General features: G+C 47.3%; 1 protein-coding gene and 2 long non-coding RNA genes across 7 annotated transcripts in view; 1 reads left to right on the top strand and 2 right to left on the bottom strand.

The window, feature by feature from the left end:
• Window positions 1–8648, bottom strand: part of LOC119873733 (neural Wiskott-Aldrich syndrome protein-like) — a 38407-nt gene extending 29759 nt beyond the window's left edge. The window contains exon 1 of the mRNA XM_038551581.1: window positions 8509–8648. Coding sequence (XP_038407509.1) covers window positions 8509–8631 — 123 coding nt within the window. The 5' untranslated portion in view covers window positions 8632–8648. The remainder of the gene's footprint in view (window positions 1–8508) is intronic.
• Window positions 8649–17763: 9115 nt separating this feature from the next.
• LOC102155086 overlaps window positions 17764–20275 on the bottom strand; it is a 126555-nt gene continuing 124043 nt past the window's right edge. The window contains exon 8 of one of the 2 annotated variants that reach the window (XR_005365900.1): window positions 17764–18119. This is a non-coding gene — a long non-coding RNA (uncharacterized LOC102155086). The remainder of the gene's footprint in view (window positions 18120–20275) is intronic. The other variant, XR_005365903.1, reaches the window with a different exon arrangement.
• LOC106559416 overlaps window positions 18229–20275 on the top strand; it is a 46074-nt gene continuing 44027 nt past the window's right edge. The window contains exon 1 of one of the 4 annotated variants that reach the window (XR_005365915.1): window positions 18229–18445. This is a non-coding gene — a long non-coding RNA (uncharacterized LOC106559416). The remainder of the gene's footprint in view (window positions 18446–20275) is intronic. The other 3 variants (XR_005365914.1, XR_005365913.1, XR_005365912.1) reach the window with 3 other exon arrangements.

Raw genomic sequence — 20275 nt, 5'->3', positions numbered from 1 at the left:
AGAAATCAGAACAAAGTTGCCTGGGACTGGGGTGATGTAGGGAGAGACTGATAAAGGGCATAAGGAAATTTTTTTGAGGGGGGCATTTAGGAAGTAATGGAAATGTTTGCATTTTGTTAGAGGTGTGAGTTACACAAACGTATGCACTTGTCAAAACTCTCTGAACTACAACCCAACATCTGTGCATTTTATGACACGTAAGTTATGTCTCAATTTTTTACAAAATGAAAGTAAAGAAACATGGTGCCCTTAGAGCTAATGACAGACTGATAAACAACAAAGGAAAACATATATGCTGTTTCCTTATATCTGTGCCCGGGGCCACTTTCAAGAGACTACTCCCAGCAAAACACATCCTCGCCCTATGATCAGAAAAGGGTCAGCAGAGCCTGAGATCTCAGGATTCCTCACCTTCAGCCAGGAGAGAAACAAGCAGGAGCCCAAAGGCAAAACTCCCGATAAAGAGACCAGGCAGATACACTCAAAACTCAGATTCATAGTCCGTTCAACAGGGATCTGATTTCCAAACTCCAATCTAGCTCTCGGTGTGGGTGACTCACACAATCCCAAGTAACGGAGATTATGGTGAACAGTGAAGCTGGAAGGAACCCAGAGGACGTGGATGGCACAGCCACGCAGGCACCCGCATCGGATCTGGCCTGCTTTCCCCGGGTCTTTTTTTTTTTTTTTTTTTTAAGATTTTATTATTTATTTATGAGAGACACACACAGACAGGGGGGCAGAGACACGGGCAGAGGGAGAAGCAGGCTGCACGCAGGGAGCCCCGTGGAGAACTGGAACCCGGGAGTCCGGGATCACGCCCTGGGCCAGGCGTCCCTCCCCCCTTCCCCGGGTCCTCTAGACCCGCCTCCCTGCCGTGCTGTTCGCGTTTCTCGGGACATCATCAAGTGGCACCAACAAGTCCCTATCACACACCTGGCTGTGCGGTGCTGCTCGCTCACTGGGGAGCAGTGTCCCCTCCCGCGGGGAAGGCGGCTCAGGCACCGGCCCCAGGGGCACAGCTGCGGAGATGGAGGCAGAGCCAGGAGGCTCGCTCGGGGAACCCGGCAGGGGTGGGGGTGGGGTGGGAGGGGAGGACCTGATGAGAGGAGTTGGGGGCTGGGATGGGGCGGGGGGGGGGGGGTCTGTCCCAAAAGCCCTCCCCTCCCGCGCTCTGGCCTCAGCCCAGCAGCCCGGATTTGCAGGTATCCTTAGAGGTCCCCACGGGCACCTTTACTTAGAGAGTCCTTTTACAAGCTCAGGTGAATTTTTAACTTCCCTTGGGTGAGATAAAAAAAAGGAAAAAAAAAAAAAACAAAGGCAGAAACTCCGACCCATAGCATCCTCACCCCAGGCCTGGTTTCTACAGCTCTGCTCTTTGTCCCCGAGTCTCCTCCCATCCTGTGTCCCCAGGCCCCAGGGGCCAGCAAAGACAGTGATCACGTGGCTCCGATGGGGCCGAGTTCCTGGCCCGCCCCTGGGCTCCCTGCCGGGACCAGGTCGCCTAGTATTTCAGGCGGCTGCCCCATTTTTCACTTTTCTCTTTTGCTTTTGTTGTTGAATGTGATTGTGTGCCCACCACCCTGGGATTCCCCCAACCTCAAGTTGCAGTTTCTTAGATTTCAATGCTTTTAATGTCAGTGAAAACTTAAGAAAAAGAAAGAAGAAAGAAAGAAAGAGAAAGAAAGAAAGAAAGAAAGAAAGAAAGAAAGAAAGAAAGAAAGAAAGAAAGAAAGAAAGAAGAAAGAAAGAAAGAAAGAAAGAAAGAAAGAAAGAAAGAAAGAAAGAAAGAAAGAAAGAAAGAAAGAAGAAAAGCAACATTAGGCTAATATATTCTTACTGCACAGAGGAAGCTCGGTTGTTTTATTTCTCCCTAAAACTGATGCTCACCAGTACTTCTTAGATCTTGAAAGATATGCGTGCTATTTATTTGTAGGAAAAGTACCAGACCAAGTGAAGGTGCTTTTAAAAACTACCAGTCTCTCAGAAAGTTCTCTCCCTTGTCTCTCTCCGATACCACCTCTTTTAAAGCCTCCTTTATGGCTTTAAAATAACTCACTCAAATAACTGAAGTATCACTCAGTTATTTCACTCAAATAACTGAAGTATCAGGAATGATTTCAGGATTAATTAAGTAATAATACGTATCGGGAATTTATTCTGGTGAAATTGCATGGCAAATACATCATTAAGCACTTTTCTTTCTTTCCAGGCTGCGATGGCAAACTGGGGAGTCAGCCTGTGTGATATTATACAGGAAAATGGCTCTTCACCACTGCACACAAGCATGCCAAGGGGCGGGCTATCTAGGAGATGCCCCCTAAAGATGACCAAAGGGATGAGTGAAGAACAGTCTGGGAGAAAAGAAGAAGCGGTGGACTTCTCACATAGCAGAATTCCTCCCAGAATCAAGAGTTGACTGAGTCAACAAAAATACACATTTGACTTTTTGCTTAGCTAATTGTTGGGGAATTTTTTCGAGAAAAACATTGTTGGAAATTACTGGAAAATGTTATTGGAAAGGTTAGGAGCCTAAAAAGCCTTTAGATACCGGAACTGCTGGGATCCCAAGGCCTTCTGAAGACAGAGGGGGTGGTCTTGGACTTGGCCCTGCCCGCTCATGGGCTCAGAATGGACATGGCTACTGATTATTTTATGTTTAGAATTAATTGAGGGAGCCCCAGTGGCCCAGAGGTTTAGCACCACCTTCGGCCTGGGGTGTGATCCTGGAGACCTGGGATCAAGTCCCAAGTCTGGCTCCCTGCATGGGGCCTGCTTCTCCCTCTGCCTGTGTCTCTGCCTCTCTCTCTGTGTCTGTCATGAATAAATAAAAGTAAAATAAAATAAAAATATGTTTTTAAAAAAGAAGAATTAATTGATTGCAGTATGCTCGGCTTAAAAAGTTGTCATGAACCTGGGGCGGGAGTAGAAGGCGTGTTGTTGTCCATGTCCTGACCGCCCCTTCCTGCTGTGGGCTAGAGGGAGGCCAAAAACATTTGGCATCCTTCCCAGACCCCTGGCTGCTTGAGGGAAGTAGTACTGGTTGCTCAGTTGACCACACAGACTTAAGTCCAAATTCTGCCTGGGTCCTGAGTTACATAACCTGATAGAAGTAGACCCTGTGAGGCATGGTATTAAGGTGCAAAGAAAACTCAATTAGTTTAAGCATCGGAGATATAGTTGAATGGAGAGCTGCCTCTGTGAAGACCAAAGACAAGGAGACAGTGGAGGTGATGTGGGTGGTGGGTGGCAAGGTGCATAAGGAAAAGCTGGCTCAGGACTGGTTGGTGTTATGGGATCTTGGCATGGCCTGTAAGTCCATTTGTTGAGGCTAAAAGTACAGCCCTAAGTTCACCATCAAGTTGTTTTTCTGTTCATATTGACTCATTTTTCTGGAAGCAGTTACTCTGGGTCCTTTCTAGGTTCATCATCTTAGAGCACGCAAGTCCACATACTCAAGATACTGAAAATTCATGTACCAAACCATGCACTATTGATATTTGGGGCTGGATCATGGCTTATTGTGGGGGGCTTATTGTAGGACACTGTTGTAGGATATTTTGCAACCTCCCTGGCTTCTATCCATGAGATGTGAGTAGCACTCTCCTGTCGTGACAACTAAAAATGCCTGCAGACACTGGAAATGTCCCCGGATGGCAAAACTGCCCCCAGTTGAAAACCACTGCTTCTGACACATACCCTCCATGAAATTCTTTACATAGGCTGCGTGATGATTGGTATTAGCTTGTCCAGCTACCAGAAAAAAAAACAAGAAACTCAGTATCAGCTCATGTTGAGTTTAAGAGTGCTCCTACTCAATTCTATGTTAGACTCAGAGAAATCTAAGGGTCAGCCAGCTCAGGTTCCAGGCTTTAGAGGGTCCTGCTCCAGGCCTGTTCCAGCCATGTCTCTTCTCGTGGGTTAAGGGTCAAGAGGGCCACAAGAATATGCTGACTACATTCTAGACCACATTCTGGGTATTCAGGACACCAAAGTTCCTTGCTTGAAAAGGGTCATGTTTGCTTTCAGGGTTCACACAGCCTCTTCATGGGGTCCCTTTTCCAGACTGTGGGCCATGCTACTGGGGAGGCCCAAGTGGGGCTAAGGTGTGCCACCTCTTGGCAATGTGGATGGAGCTGGGACATGCAGGCTCTACTCTTATCCTGACTCCTGCAAATTTTAGACAAGGGTCTGCCCTCTCCTTACACCACCAGCTCTCCAACAAAATGTAGTTGATAAGAGATCATTAACAGTTCCCCATCACTCTGTACCTCCTCCAGCTTCGCCACCATCCTCAACCTCTGCAGAGTGTGGAGAAGAACACCGGCCCCATGTGGAGAATCAAAATGGAAAAGAAGAGACTCTGAGAGCCCAGAGAATTGCCCCCCGCTCAAGTCAGGGCTAGACAGCTTTAGACCTCTCCACTAAGCAGAGAGCACTACTACCTAATTATTGTGAAACATCCCCTGGAAGAACACCAGCGTTCCTGGTAATTTGTTTTCCTCCATTTGTATCTATTTGACACAGAGGATCAGCTTGTCCGTGGGACAGCAGACTCCACTGTCAGGCATCATTTGGTGCTGTGTCTCCTCTTCCTCCTGAAGCAATCTGGGTGATCCTCCTCTAGCTGGAATGAATCACTCTTGGTTTTGAGCCCCTGCAGCTGGTTACTCATTTTCCTGACTAATTCCATTGACCTGTTCCATTACACCTGTCACTGAGGTGAGTCCTCCTAGAAATAGCTTCTCAAGATCGAGGGCATCTGATTCACCCGGCTTTCCCCTGTGGGCCTAACACGGGGCCACCAGATGGACACACACACACACACACACACACACACACTCACACACACACACAGAACAAACTATGGAAGGAAGCATTACTTGTTCCTCGCTGAGGCAATTAACTTTAAAATTCAACCTGGTTGGGATTAAAGTCACCGAGTTTTATGAGAAAACCAGCCCAACCAGTTCCCTCCTTCATGGCTCTTGGCTCTTCGATCTTGAAGCTGGTTTGTTTTTTTAACTTGGAGCCTTGCTGTCCACATTCACTTCCTACATGAGCCCCCAGAGCTTTTCCACCTTGCAAACACTGGGAACATAGGGAACAGCAAGTTTTCAGGATTATATTGGTTCCTTATTTTTGTTTTAAAGATTTTATTTTGACGGGCATTAAGAGGACACAAGATGAGATGAGCACTGAGTGTTATACTATATGTTGGCAAGTTGAATTTAAATAAAATTTTATTTTATTTTATTTTTATTTAAAAGTTAAGTTAAGGGAATTTTTTTAAAGTTAAGGGAATTTTTTTTAAGATTGTATTTATTTATTCTTGAGACAGAGAGAGAGAGAGAGAGAGAGAGAGGCAGAGACACAGGCAGAGGGAGAAGCAGGCTCCATGTAGGGAGCCTGATGTGAGACTGGATCCCTGGTCTCCAGGATCAGGCCCCAGGCTGAAGGCGGCGCTAAACCGCTAAGCTACTGGAGCTGCCCTAAATAAAATTTAAAAAAATAAAAGGTTTTATTTATTTATTTGAGAGAGATAGAGAGAGCACAAGCAGGGGGAGGGGCAGAGGGAGAAGGAGCTTCCCCGCTGAGGAGGGAGCCCAAAGTGGGGCTCGATCCCAAGACCCTGGGATCATGACCTAAGCCAAAGGCAGCCACTTAACTGACTGAGCTACCCAGGTGCCCCTGTATTAGTTTCTTAGAACTTCTGTAACAATGTACTACAAACTTGGTGACTTAAAACAATAGAAATTTATTCTCTCATGGTTCTGGAGGCCAGAAGTCCAATATTAAGGTGTTGACAGGACCATGCTTCCTCTGAGGACCCTAGGGAAGGATCCTTCCTTGTCTCTTCCAGTTTCTAGTGGCTGTGTCAATCCCGAGTGCTCCTAGACTGGTAGAAGTATCATTCTAGTCTATGCCTCTCCATTGCCACATGGCACTTTCCCTGTGTCTCTTTCTTCTCTGTGTCCAAATTTCTCTCTTTTCAAAAGGACACCAGTCTTTCCATTAGGGCTGACCCTAATCCAGTAGGACCTCCTATTTTTTTTTTTTTAAGATTTTATTTATTTGAGAGAGAGAGAGAGAGCACAAGCAGAGGAAAGAGTGAGGAGAGGGAGAAACAGGCTGCCCTCTGAGCAGGGAGCCCAATGTGGGACTTGATCCCAGGGTCCTGGGATCATGACCTGAGCTGAAGGCAGACATTAAACTGACTAAGACACCCAGGTGCCCCTAACCTCCTCTTAACTTGACATCTGCAAACCCTCTATTTCCATAGAAGGCCACATTCACAAGTACAGAGGCTCAGGACTTGGACATGTCTTTTTAGAAGACACAATTCTACTCACTACAGGGATGAAAGGGCTTAATTCCTATAGCTTTTGTACAACTCTGTCTTGGAGCAATCTAAGATTCGACAGCTGTGCAAGCCTGTATTCCCATCATCCCTTCTATATAAGGCTTTGCAATTGGCAATATTTGATTTGCTCCTAGCTCCACCGTATGTGTAACCTTGGATAAAATACATAACCCAGAATACCTTTAACTGTTATTATACCCCTTCACATAAAATATAACAACCTTACAACAATATACTTCTAATTCTTCTCTCTCATCCACATTTTGGAATATTGTGATCATGTTTTACTTTTTTTTTTTTAAGATTTATTTATTTTAGAGAGAGAATGAGAGAGCGAGTAGGAGGAGGGGCAGAGGGAGAGAGAGAGTGCTCAAGCAGACTTCCTGCTAAGTGCAGAGCCAGATGCAGAGCTTGATCCTTGGACCTCACAATCATGACCTGAGCAGAAATCCAGAGTTGGCTGCCTAACTGACTGAGCCACCCAGGTGCTCCTGTTCATTTTTTTAGTGTTTTTTCCTCCTGCTTCATTTTGGTTGATTTCTATTGTTATGTCACAAGTTCAGTAATTTTTTCTCTTGCTGGATGTTCTCTTGCTAATTCCATCTCTAGAAATTCCATTTGTTCCCCAGACCTTCCATTTCTCTTTTCACCTGTATTCATGTTTTCATGGAGTTTCACTCTTTTTACTATTGAGCAAAGATTCAAGGAGACCTTCAAGCTCTTTGTCTCTTGTAACTCCATCCTCTCTGGAATTCTGTCCTACAAATTCCAGCTCCTATCCACCCTCTACCCCGGCACTGTGATCTCTCTCTCAACTCAGCAAGTCCCCTGGGCAATCCCTGTGCCACGGTCTAGAACATGTCTCCAGGCAGAAAACCAGGGGAATCATTTCATGTGTTTCCCTTCTCTTAGGGATCACAGACTTGTGCTGCCTGTTGTCCAACATCTAATCACATTTATTTTATGCATTTTTGTCTAGTTTTCTGGTTGTTTATGACGAGAAGGTAAATTTGATTCCTGTTACTCCATTATGACCAGAGGTAAACATGGTGAGTAAATTACTTAACCTCTCCCCACTTTACCCATTCTGCCCATTCCCCCTACCCTGAATGAAAACCCATATAACTCCATTATATAGATGAAAAAGTTTATGTAAATTGTCCAATGTTAAATAGCTGATAAATGCAGAGCTGGAATCCTTATTCCAAAGCCCTTATTATCCTATAGATTATAAGAGCTTAAGGCAGTGCCTGGCACATAGTAGGAGTTTGAGAATTCAAGTATTAGACTCTCCTTTTATTCTACTACCCTCCCTTATACCCGGCAGTACAAAGGATATAAAATTATATTAGATACCAGAGTTTGCACTGGGAAATCCAATTTCTGCTATTGGGTCCTTTCTCTACACATCCTCCTTGGGATTTCTCTCTTAAATAGCTCTCAGATCCACTGACTTTCTTCGCCTTCACTGCCACCCTTCTAGTCTAGATGACTGGCCACTGCCTGACTCCCATGGGAGACTCCAGCTCGATTCCCTGCACCTACTCTGGCCTCTCTAACTTCTCTTCATCACAGCCCTGGCAATTCTTTCAAAATGCAAATCTGATCAGGCCACTGTCTTGTTTAAGCTGGTCAGAGAACCATCAGAATAAAGTCTACAAATCTTGTTAGAGTCTACAGGATCTGCCTGGCTTGGCCACCAGCCTGGCTCTCTAGCTGCTTCTCACACTATACTTGTACTCACTCTCCCACCCACACTCATTACCCTGTTGTCATTTCCCCAAATATGCTGTCACATGTCTGCATTTTCACCTTTTCTCATGTTTCTATACAATAATGAATCGCCATTTGAATGAAAGTGTCTAGGTTCTTCTAACATCTCATTTTACCTGAGACCCTATGCTTATCCTCTGGGACTTGCCAAGGCCTGGCTCTGGTTGGCCATCCAGGCAGGCTCTTAAGCCTCAGTCCCTATGCTGATCTTTGTCACAGAATCTGCAATGTTTCAGTTTGCCTTATAAACTCAATAGGAAAATACTGGCCCCTAAATGATTATCATCCTGCAAGATGCAAGTTTCACAAGATGGCCCTAGGATTATCAACTCAAAATGTTGATAAAGGACAGATTGGTGACCATGACTAACCTTGGAGGAGTCTTTTCGAATATCGGAAAAGGCGTGGAAGTTTCTTCCGCTCTCTTTATTCCCAGATAGGATGAGCCCCTCTAACTTCAGGACTCCTGTGGGAGCAAATGAGACAGGATCCATAAGTGGCTTTGAGTTCCTTGGTGAGAGCCAGTGTGTATGTAAATATTACATGCCGAAGTTTGTAATGGGAGTGTGCAATAAAGCCTGACATCATCTTTCTAAGCATGTAATATTGCTCAATGGAGTGAGACTATTGAAACAACCTATTAAGAGTCCATGAGAAAAATATGGAGAGGGAAGGTAGCTTCTGGGAGGAGGTGGGTGTCAGGCTTCAGAGCTCAGCCCCATATGGAATATATAGGAGTTGCTCAGGCTAGACTACCACCTGCAGAGGTTATCAGAGGTGATTCTGTGCTTGGGACGGGTAATAGAGAACCCAGCTGCTGTGATGAGATCACCTCTGGCACTTTGAAATCAACAGTGTTTGGCAAAAGTGCTTGCTTACCAGACCTGGCTGTGTGTGTTTGGCCCTGTATCAGCTGGTTAGGTTCATGGATGGCTTCAGTGATAGGTGAAGAGGCAGCTCCTTACATGTTGGCTAAGTCTTCTAACATTTACATATCTCTCTCCCCAAACCAGGAATCTCACCTCTGGAATTCAATTCTGTTGGCTTATTGTCCCCCTGTTAAAACATAAATACCTTGTGAGGGCACCTGGCTGGCTCAGTCAGTAAGGCATGTGACTTTTCATCTTGGAGTTTTTTTAAAAAATATTCTCTACAGGGGATCCCTGGGTGGCACAGCAGTTTGGCGCCTGCCTTTGGCCCAGGGCGCGATCCTGGAGACCCAGGATCGAATCCCACATCGGGCTCCCGGTGCATGGAGCCTGCTTCTCCCTCTGCCTGTGTCTCTGCCTCTCTCTCTCTCTCTGTGACTATCATAAATTAAAAAATTAAAAAAAAAAATCTCTATAGCCAACATGAGGCTTGAACTTAAAAAAAAAAAGTTTTTAAGAAAATGTGAAGGGTGAATGCTTTCTTTTTCCCCAGTAGGACTTCTAATGGAGAACCACACACCACCAGACAAAAGATGCAGAGGTAAAACTCGAGAACAGCATGGGCGGAAATCCTCCTCTAGATTCCCTCGGAGCTGAGAAAGGGTACTGGTTCCCAGAAGGAGCCCAGAAGGCAGAGGAAAAGGCAAGGAGGGGTCTCACAAGCAAACACCAGCCTGCAGCTTGGGCCAAGATTTGGCTCATTGTGGATTGAGACAGGGTAAAGGAAAACATGTCTCACAAAGGAAATTCTCTGGCGCTCAGAAGGCACATTTACACAGGCTCAGTCCTGACGAGCACTGCCAAGGAGAGCTGGGTCCAGAGCTCAGAAGCAGGACCTCACGTTAGGGGCGTTTCTGGGTGTTTCTGGGGCCAGAGATTCAGACTCCCACACTACTGGTTCAACCTGTTTTACCTCCTCAAATGTTTTCCTCACCTGTTCACTGAGGCTTGATATTTATATTAATGGGCAGCAAATTCTGTATTTAGGGGGAGAGTGTGAGAGAGGGTGGGGGGAAGGAGAGAGAAAGAAAGAAAGAAAGAAAGAAAGAAAGAAAGAAAGAAAGAAAGAAAGAAAAAAAAAAATGAGAGTTCATTCATGGCATTGAAGGAGGCAAAGAAAGTCCAGCTGGGCTTGCCTGGGTTGGGGGTCTGGGGTCTACTCTGGTCTAATTTTGCTCAAGTCCATCCCAAAGAGGAAATCCATTTTTTCTCCTCAAAACAGCAACGGAATAATTTCAGATGACTTTCAGGTTCCCCAGAAGAGGAAACAGGAAAAAAAAAAAAACAAGACCTGAACGAAAAATATGAAGGGGGTGGGCAGTGACAGGTAGAGGGCTCAAATTCTTTGTTTTTTAAAAGCTCTCGAACGACCATTCTGAAATGCCGTGCTGCCCTCTGCTGGCCGAAGTGTGGTATAGCGCCCAGAACCGAGGATGACTCCGAAGTCCTTTCCCACCTTTGGGAAAGACGGAGGGACAGACTCCTGGCCCCTCAACCCTTCCTGGCCACAAGGCCCTTGGATGGAATTTTGTGTCTACACCGCCAACCTTGGCCCTGGCCCTGGCCCTACTGGTTCTCGACTCCGCCACCATTGCCAGGCCCGCAGGTGCCAGCTTCTGTGCAGACAGAAGACAAGGGCCCAACAGAGATTTGGGATTTATTCACATAGGTTTGTAGGACCAACTACCTCAAGTCTCATGCTCTCAGTTGCCTGGTAATGCGGCTGGGTATTAAAACAAATTAGTATGCTTAGGGGCTTTTCTTTATTCTTGTAAAGCAAGATCTCCACAAATGGATTCTGAAATCAAAATTGAAAAGTTTCCTAGTATTTCCTCTCTATTCCCTTTTTTAAGGCTTAACTCAAAGTCTCCTTTCATTTTCTTCTGAGGCTTTTGAAATCTTCCATAGTGAAGTGTGGGTGCATATTCATCCAGTCCCCCAGGATGAGAAATGGAGCCTAAAAGAGAAGGTATTCTCTGCACAGCTCCTCGGTAATCGGTGGTATTAAGTATTAGGATTAAACTGCTCCTTGGAGGGAAAAAAAGAAAGTGTTTATGGGCTTATGGACTTTTCTCAAAGGCACACTGGGAAACATGAAACATGGGCCTGATTTCAGAGGCTGGCAGATGGAAGCATAGCCAGTTTTTAAAAGCAACTATCAGGCGAGTTATTATATCTGACACAAACAAACCAGGCCCCCGAGACCCAGAGGTGCTTTTTGCATCTGGAAGAAGTTGATGAGGTAGATCTGGATCTGAGGATGCTCAGGCGATACTCCTTAGGCCTTGGTGGATGTTCTCGTTGATGTAGTGGGGAGCTTCACGCCTCTGCTAATGCCAGTCTGAGGACCCACCTCAGCTCTGAGAGGAGCTACTGGGAGCAACAGACTTGGCAGAGGACCTAAACCATAACACTTGTGTGTTGAAAGTTGTTGCCTAGATGGTTTCACGGGTGTACAACCAGTGTGGTCACACGGGCTCCATGCTCAGAAGTGTTCTGTACTCGGGATTAATGCTCTGTGGCCACTGTCTTGCTACTTTGACCTTTAAACAGTTTAAGAATTTTTTTAAAAAGATTTTATTTATTCATTCATGAAAGACAGAGAGAGAGAGAGAGAGAGAGAGAGAGAGGCAGAGGGAGAAACAGGTTCCATGAAGGAAGCCCGATGTGGGACTCGATTCCAGGACCCTGAGATCATGACCTGAGCCAAAGACAGATGCTTAACCAACTGAGCCACCCAGACGCCCCTTACCGTTCTTAATGATGTTCTCTTTGATTTTACATTTTCTAAGTAAAGCCTGATGGAACGAAGCAGCATGCACTGGGGCTTGGAGGTCTGTCTGCCTCTCACTGCCTCCTTGGGACTGGTCTTGGCTGTCTGTCTCCTGCTCCTTGGTTCCCATGCCCCCCCCCCCCAGATCCCCGCTCCCTGCCCTTGCTCCTTGATGCTGTCACCATCTCTGCCCCCCGCCCCCAGGGTACAGAGAGAATGACAGTTGAGCATGTGTGCCCTCTGGTGTCTGGAGGAGAGGCATGATGGCAGCTGTCCCTCCCCTGGGCTGCCAGTGTCATGGTGCATTTGGCGGGCACAGCAGGGCTTAGCCTCTCACCCACTGCTGGTCCCGGGACTGAACATGTGCTGGCATAGACGTTTCATCCTTTAAGGCTGTGCCATCCAATGTGGGTTGTGCCTGGAATGTGGCACGTCGGTCTGGTGGCTGGTCAAAGGAGGAATCCCAGAGCTGCTGCACTGTGTGCATATGCACCCAGCACACAGCCTACCTCCAGTGTCTGCGAGGGCTTGCACTCATTCTACAATCATCTCTGTGCCCAAGAAAACTTAACATTAAAGAGCAGGTAAGAAACACCATGAGAGGGGCACCTGGATGGCTCAGTGGTTGAGCATCTGCCTTTAGCTCGGGTTGTGATCCCGGGGTCCTGGGATCTCTGTGTCTCCCTCTGAGTCTCTCATGAATAAATAAATTAAATCTTTAAAAAAAAAAAGTAACACTATGAGAGAGCAAGAGAGTCAATGGAAGAAAAAAATTCATATTTTAATGCCTTTAATGGCATGTTTTCCTTTGCAAGTTTTGTTTTAAGTAAGCTCTCTGCTTGACATGGGGCTTGAACTGAGATCCTGAGATCAAGAGTCACATGCTCTACCAACTGAGCCAGCCAGGCACCCCTTTCCTTGCCTTTGGAACAAAACAGCCTGTATTTTTTTTCTTCATGGGACTCTTGCATTAGGGAGCTTGTCCTGGCTGCAGTGGAGGGCGGGGATCCTCTTCTGGTGCTGTCTACATGGCATCTTCAGTTACTGGACTCTTTTTTTTTTTTTTTTTTTTTTTTACTGGACTCTTGTTAAAGGTGATTTGTCAAGTTTTCAGATGAGCTTATGGAGTGGGAGCAGCTAGCCACTGACAACCTCAGAGTAAGGAGGATAAAATTTGGTTGAATGAATTGGTAACTAAACAAATGAATAAAGCAGCAAACTAAGGAAAGCAGCAGGGCATAAATGTGTGATGGGCTCAAAATAGGAATCTTCCAGGGTTATTTGCCTTTGGTCAGGAGGCAAAGATGAAGCAGGAAGAATGTGTGTCATAGAAAGCCCTTGAGGGGACGCCTGGGTGGCTCCTGCCTTTGGCTCAGGGCGTGATCCCAGGGTCCTGGGATTGAGTCCTGCATCAGGCTCCCCCACAGGGAGCCTGCTTCTCCCTCTGCCTGTGTCTCTGCCTGCCTCTCTCTGTGTGTCTCTCATGAATAAATAGATAAAATCTAAAAAAAAAAAAAAAAAAAGCCCTTGAGGGCTCTGGGCAGTCCAGCCTCCTTTGCTGGTCGTCTCCCCTTCCACTCCAATCCTCATTTATTGCTTTCATGCTTATGCCTAGAAGACATTCATACTGTATAGCAATAGGACTTTTGTGATGAGAAATGACAGAGGCCTTGATACAGAATGCCTCTTCCTGGGAGAAAATATGTGCACATTACCAACCTCTGTTGATCTGTCTCCCCAAATCCCAAGCTGCAATAATTCCAGAGACTCATTCACAGGGAACATGGCTGATAGTTGATCAGAATGTCCCATGGCGTGCACTGTGCCCACACCACCTTCCTCCCTACCTGTCCAATGCCCACCCAGCTGGCCTCCACTGTCCCATGAAGCGCTCTCTGCCTGCTCCAGCGCCCCGAGCTTTCTCTTCTGAACTCTCACAGTATAGACTGGGACTCGCTCTTTTCTACGTGTGCTATTATTTTAGCATTTGCAGTGTAGGCTTTAGAGGCTCTTTGCTTCTTTGAAGTCAAGGACTGTGTTGTTTCCTTACCTTGAATTGCTCTGAACACCAAGCCCAGGCCTGAACATCAAGTACTTTGACTCTGCTGTAGCTGCTCAGCCTTCCACACTTTCCCTCCATCACCCTGGACCTGTCCCCACCACAGGGCCTTTGCACTTGTTCTCCCCCTGTCTGGAAAGCCTCAGCTCTCTGCAGGGCTTGATCCCACCTCTCCTTTAGGCCTTTGCTCAAATGTCACTTCATCAATAAATCACTCTCTGATTACCCTGTTAAATATTCCAAACCTTCTCATACTCCCTTTGTCTCTTTTCTCATTCCCCGACTATTTTCCTCCAAACTATTTTCACCATCAGGCATACTAGATATTGCACTTTATTTATTTATTGCTTTATTATTTATTGATTTATTTATTGCTTACCTTTCTTCTCTAGGATATTCTTTAAAAAAAGAGATTTTATTTATTTATTCATGAGAGACACAGAGAGAGGGAGGCAGAGACACAGGCAGAGGGAGAAGCAGGCTCCATGCAGGGATCCCGATGAAGGACTTGATCTCGGGTCTCCAGGATCACGCCCTGGACTGAAGGGGGCACTAAACCACTGAGCACCCCCCCTCTCCCGGGCTGCCCTAGGAAGGACATTCTAGAAGGATGGTGATTTTGTCTGTTTGTTCGCTGACATATCCTTACTATCTATTTTTTTTTAAAATATTTTTTTCTTTATTTATTTATGATAGTCACACACACAGAGAGAGAGAGAGAGAGAGGCAGAGGGAGAAGCAGGCTCCATGCACCGGGAGCCCGACGTGGGATTCGATCCCGGGTCTCCAGGATCGCGCCCTGGGCCAAAGGCAGGCGCCAAACCGCTGCGCCACCCAGGGATCCCATATCCTTACTATCTAGACCAATTACAGGCACATAGGAGATGCTCTAACAAAATGTGTGGAGTTAAACAAAGAACACGTTCAACAGGTTCCTATTTATTCCAGTTGAAATCCCACTGCATGGTCTGTGGTTCTTGGAGACTACAGGCCTGCCAGGGTCAGAGACAATAAGGGAGTAGCTTGGGGATAAGGAATCATTTCTCTCTAATAATTAATTTGCTCCTTCTCTGAGCCCCTGGATAGTCATAGACTCAAAGTCAGTGTAACCAGTGCAAATTCATGCCCCGGGCCCTGTTGGCTCAGCTATTTAGGGCCTGAGCTGGGGAGGCCAGAGTCACATGTCCCCTCCCTGAGTGAGTCATAGCACCTGGTACAGTGCCATAGTCCAGCCAGGGTGTGGGGGAAACAGAATGAGAAAACAAGCTGCGAAAAGGCAGAGCTGTGTAGATGCAGACCTTCGCTGGGCTGTGCCCTCCTTCAGTGACTGATGTTCAGTTGGGGTGAAAAAGGCATCTGGAAACAAGGAGGCCTGTTCTGCTGTTGAGCAAGTTAGAGATCCTTCTGTTTTTTTTGTTTTGTTTTTTTTTTTTGTTTTTTTTTTAAGATTTTATTTATTTATTCATAGAGACACAGAGAGAGAGAGAAGCAGAGACAAGCTCCATGCAGGGAGCCTGACATGGGACTTGATCCTGGGTCTCCAGGATCACACCCCAGGCTGCAGGCGGCGCCAAACCGCTGCACCTGGGGGCTGCCCAAGATCCTTCTGTTCTACGGGCCAGTTGACCACCAGAGCGCGTGTCCCACAGGAGCCACGGGGGAAGGAGCTGCTGACTTCAGATGAGGCTGAGCTTCGTGGGGTTCTCTGGGTGGGCTCAGCTTGTAGGGTAGCATTTGTTTAGGAGGAGAATGCAGGCAGAACAATCCAGGGGGGGGTGAGTGGCAGGTTCAAAGGCTACATGCAGGAAGCCTCCAGAGCAGTGGCTCTTGTTAGGGGGCGATAGAACCTGGATGGAGGGGACGTGGGCCACCACCAGTGTGTGTGTGTGTGTGGGGAGTTCAGGTAATAAGAGGGGACACCGGCAGGTTTCTGAGGGGGAGTGGGACAGAAAGGTGTGAGCTCTTCCAAGGCAGCATGTAGCAGCTGTTCAAATATGACAGTGGAGGGGTTCTTGGCCCCCCAGAGATGGATACAAACCCTCTAAATTTGTAGGCACAATTTTATGTCAGCAGTTTTCAAAGCTCAGGAATGAATGTGACATGGGCATTGTTGGTGGTCCATCCAGGCTTTGTGTCCACCTCTCTTCACACAGCCCAGATACAGCAGGGGAAAGGGGCCCCAGTCTGACCTCCTGGGGTCCCTGGTCAGCACAGCCAGTTGTCATGTTCCATTCTTCTGAGCACCGTCACTGCTTTCATGGGGGCAGCTGCGCCCCGAGCTGTCCAATTAGGGTGACTCTCACGTTGAGCTTGACCTGTTGCCTCTTTTCCTGGGGACGTTTATGGCCTACCTGAGCCAACTGGCCACCAGGCTGGGGGTGTGGGCAGAGCAGGGAGAGAAGGGAAAGCCCAGCGAACCACAGATAAAGGGAGTCAGACCTGGATTAAAGCAACTCTAAAAGGCAAAACCCTCTGCAAGCTTGTTAGGGCACTTACGGACAAAACCAGTAGGGAGTCTAACAAAAAACCCTGCGGTGTCCATTATTTATATTATTCAAAGTATGAAAAAAATAGGGAAATGCCATTGTTTGCAAACCTCCAACTGCCAGTTATGCAGATACCACAAGCTATTAGCAAGAGCAAAAGCACGTGGCCTCTGTGGGCTCCAAGGTGGCATCAGTGGCTGACTCTCAAGAGTGTGGAGTTGGGTACGAGTTGGTGTTTTCAGCTTGTTCTAGAAGTCCCAGACCAAATGTCTTGTCTTCTTATGCTCAAATCTGGAAGGGCTGGCCCCAACCCAGGGCCGGCTGTGAGTTCTCTCTTATGGGAACAGGAGTACATGCTCCAACTCCGCACACGTTTGTATGCACAAGGAAGACACGCCCTGCACTGTCTTCTTAGCAAATGACCAATAGCACACACATCTGCCACGAGCAGAAGGGATTGTGAGTCTGTGTCCTCAGAAAAGGAAACTGAAGTAGAAGAGGATGCCCTTAAAACAAACAAACCAAAACACCTGGCTTCTGCCAAGCAGGTGTTCCTCTCGGGTCTTCAGCTTCCAAGTTCCCTTCCTGGCTTAACTGTGGGAAAAGGTAGCTGAAAACCCAAAAGCAGTTCCTCCTTTGCAAGTCAATGGGCAGAGTCTCAGAAGTAAAGGGGGAAAGAAAAAGGACAGTTAAAACTCTTCTTCTTTCTGCTTATTGGAAACAGTCCTGATTGCCACATTTTCCTTCCCAGAACTTTCCAGGGGAAGCCAATGGCTTCTTAGCCCCTAAAGGCAGATCTGGAAAGGCTTTGGAGTTGGAGACAGAGAGCAGAGGGCATAATGGTTTAAGGCTTGGCACAGGCAGCTGTGACCTGGGGAGCTGGGGAGCTGGGAGGAAAAATCATTATATAATCACCTCTCACATAGACTGAGTGCCCATATGTGCCACGCGCTATTTTATGTGCCTTACTTTTATCTCTGCTATAGATATGGAAACTCTGGCATAAGCAGCGTGTCCATGATCATGCACAGCTAGAAAGTGCCTAAGTGCGTAACTAGTGTTGAAGCCCTCATGGCCAGATTCCAGAATCTTTGCTTTGAATGCCAGGAAGAGAAGGCAACCACCAAGGACACAGGCTGTGGCCAGGAGTCCTGGAGGTGGGGCAGCAAGAGCAGTACCTGTGGTTTGCAGAGGGCTTTCTGGTTCACTTACTTGGGTGGGTTTGCGGTTTCACGGAGCAGTAAGTTTTCCCAAAATTGAATACTTACCCTTTTATTTTGTTGAGTGAAAACATTAAAAAAAGTTCTAACTTCATTTCAGAAAATAAAGTTCTAACATAAATTCTTTTTTTTAAAATGTATTTATTTGAGGGCAGGAGGGGCAGAGGGAGGGGGAACTCCAGCAGACTCTATGCTGAGCATGCAGGGCTCCATCTCAGGACCCTGAGATCATAACCTGAGCCTGAGCCGAAGCCAAAAGTCTGACGCTTAACTGCTTAACCAACTGTGCTCCCAAGTGCCCAAATAAATGCAGTTTCAATGCAAAGAAGGACACAGTCTGGGAATAAAGGCCAGTTCTTCCAGTTGAATGAACCTGCCTTTGTGAATGCCTCCCTCTGCTGTCCTCATTTTCTTCAGCTCACTGTAGGGTGCTGAAAATGTCCTCAGGGGTCGCACCGTCTTAGGAGCCTCATCCGGGGACCACTGCAGTGCCTCATCTGATCCTCATGAACCCTCTGCAAGGCAGGCAGAGAAAGCCTTGTTATTCCCCACTTCATTAATGAAGAAACCAGAGCCCAGAGAAGTCGAAAAGTCTAAGGACACAATTAAAAAAAAAAATAGCAGGGCTGAGACTCCAGATGCTCACTCTTTCCTCGTGTACCTCAAGCCACTCGCCAGATGAGCTGACTGGCCACCAGGCTGACTCCTGTGGGTGGATCTGAATGTTCAGAAAGAGAGGGAGCATGTATACGTGTTGTTTCCTCAGCAGGGCTCAGAATGAAATAGTACGTAGCTGAGAGGCTGTCTCTGGACTCGGGACATGATGAGAAGCCACAGACGGGTAAGGAAGGACCGTATTTTCTGTTTCATCTTTGGCCCTGCCTAGTACAGGGCTGGGCACATGGGGTGGGCAAGAAATCGTTGCAGCTTAGGCATGGGAGTGTGGTTTTGAGGGCCAGTTTTTACTTAGGATTTTCTGTGGAAAGAAAGGAGAAAGGGGAAACATTCTCTGACACAGTTGATAGGATGCTATAAAGAAAAGGGGAAAAAAGGCTGGAATCCAGAAAAGACTTGATAGAAGTACCCTGGGCAGCGAAGGGAGGTGGGTGGGTGGATGGCAGGGAGGCAGAAGCACTAGAGGTGGCCTCTACATTCCTGGTCACCACCCCCTGCCTGATGCTCTAGCGATACTGTCCCTGTCCTTGGTTTCTGTGCACCAAGATGCCCTGTGGTATCCCACCCCAGCACCTTTGAACTGCTTCTGGGAATGTTCTTTTTAAAACCCAGTGCTTAGTAATGCCTATTCATCCTCTGGTGACTTCCCTGACTGTGTGTACCAGCTGGAGGGGTGGACAGCCCAGAGCGCCATCAGCCCACCTCCAAAGAGTAATGAACATGTAAATGTATGCTCAGTGCACCCAGCCTGGGGGCAGCACCATAACCAGTGTGCTCAGGAGGCCGATGGGAGCAGTAAAGAGTACACCTTATCTGGTTCTGGATGAACCTTTCCTTCATAACCTTATTATGGTCTGCAATTATGTATCCAGGTGATTATTCGGCCAATGTCCTTATCTCACTAAATAGTCAGCTACCTGAGGGCAGGGCTTTGTGTGTTGGCTGTGGTATCTGCAGCCTAGTGGGAACCAGGGGCCGGGGTGGGTGTCCAGTGTTTGCTGAATGGCTTCCCTCCTTGTTCTGCTGGGGAACGCCTGGCTGTGCAGCTGGCATTTTGCTTTCCACTCACACTATTCTCGGGGGTAGGGTAGGAGGGGTTGGAGGTCATGGCCATCCCTAGAAAGCTGTTCCCTGACTACTACAGATTGTGTTTTCTTCTTAGCCCAAGGCTCAGAACCCACTGGGTGTGAGGTCCTTCAGTACGGGGACAGTGGAGCTGCTGCTGACCGCAGTGGGGTTCGGGCTCTTCTGAGAGGTGCATGCTGGCTGGGGTCTGAGAGGTTGTCAGCTCTGACTGTGGAGGACAAAGGAGACTTCTAACCTATGGGTGGTGGGGTGGTGGGGCAGGAGCGGGGCCGGGAGCCTGGAAGACCTGTCACTCCCTGTTCGGCCACTAAAGGGCGCTGTTGCTCTACAGGGCAGAGCCAGGCTGGTGACAGCCATCACTGTGAGCAACCAGGCCCAGGGGTGACACGCTCTAGCTACGTTCACCGAGTGCCAACCGTGTGCTAGGCACTTTGAATACTCTTAATTCCATAATCACGCAAGAGAAGAACGATGAAACCTATTTTACAGGTGAGGGAAAGGGGATCAGAGAGATTAAATGACATTTTCAAGGTCTTATGGCTAGTAAATGGCTGCTGAGTCAGATTTCAAACTCAAGTCTGCCTAAATCCACAATTGGCACCTTCCCCCTGGGCACCCCCTCAGCACTAGTGCCAAATCTTGTCACTCTTGTCCTCATAGCAGCCTCCTACCAAGGCGGTTGCCCACGGCACAAGCTCCCCTCATGGACTTTAGCTAATTTTGATTATCCAAATTAATACAGAGGCTACTGACTTCGGTATAAAATTTAAAACTGGGTTATTAAGATGATTCATTTGAGTCCAAAGACCATTCTTCTGTGTGTGGGGAGGAGGGGAGGGACAAGAGATTTGCCCTTCCAGAGCCCTCTCTTCTGGTCGTCTGCAATCCCACCCCCTCGCCCTGCCAGCCC

This window comes from Canis lupus, chromosome 10 (assembly GCF_011100685.1).
Source record: "Canis lupus familiaris isolate Mischka breed German Shepherd chromosome 10, alternate assembly UU_Cfam_GSD_1.0, whole genome shotgun sequence".
Classification (NCBI taxonomy): domain Eukaryota; kingdom Metazoa; phylum Chordata; class Mammalia; order Carnivora; family Canidae; genus Canis; species Canis lupus.
This window is presented reverse-complemented; position numbering and strand designations above follow the sequence as displayed.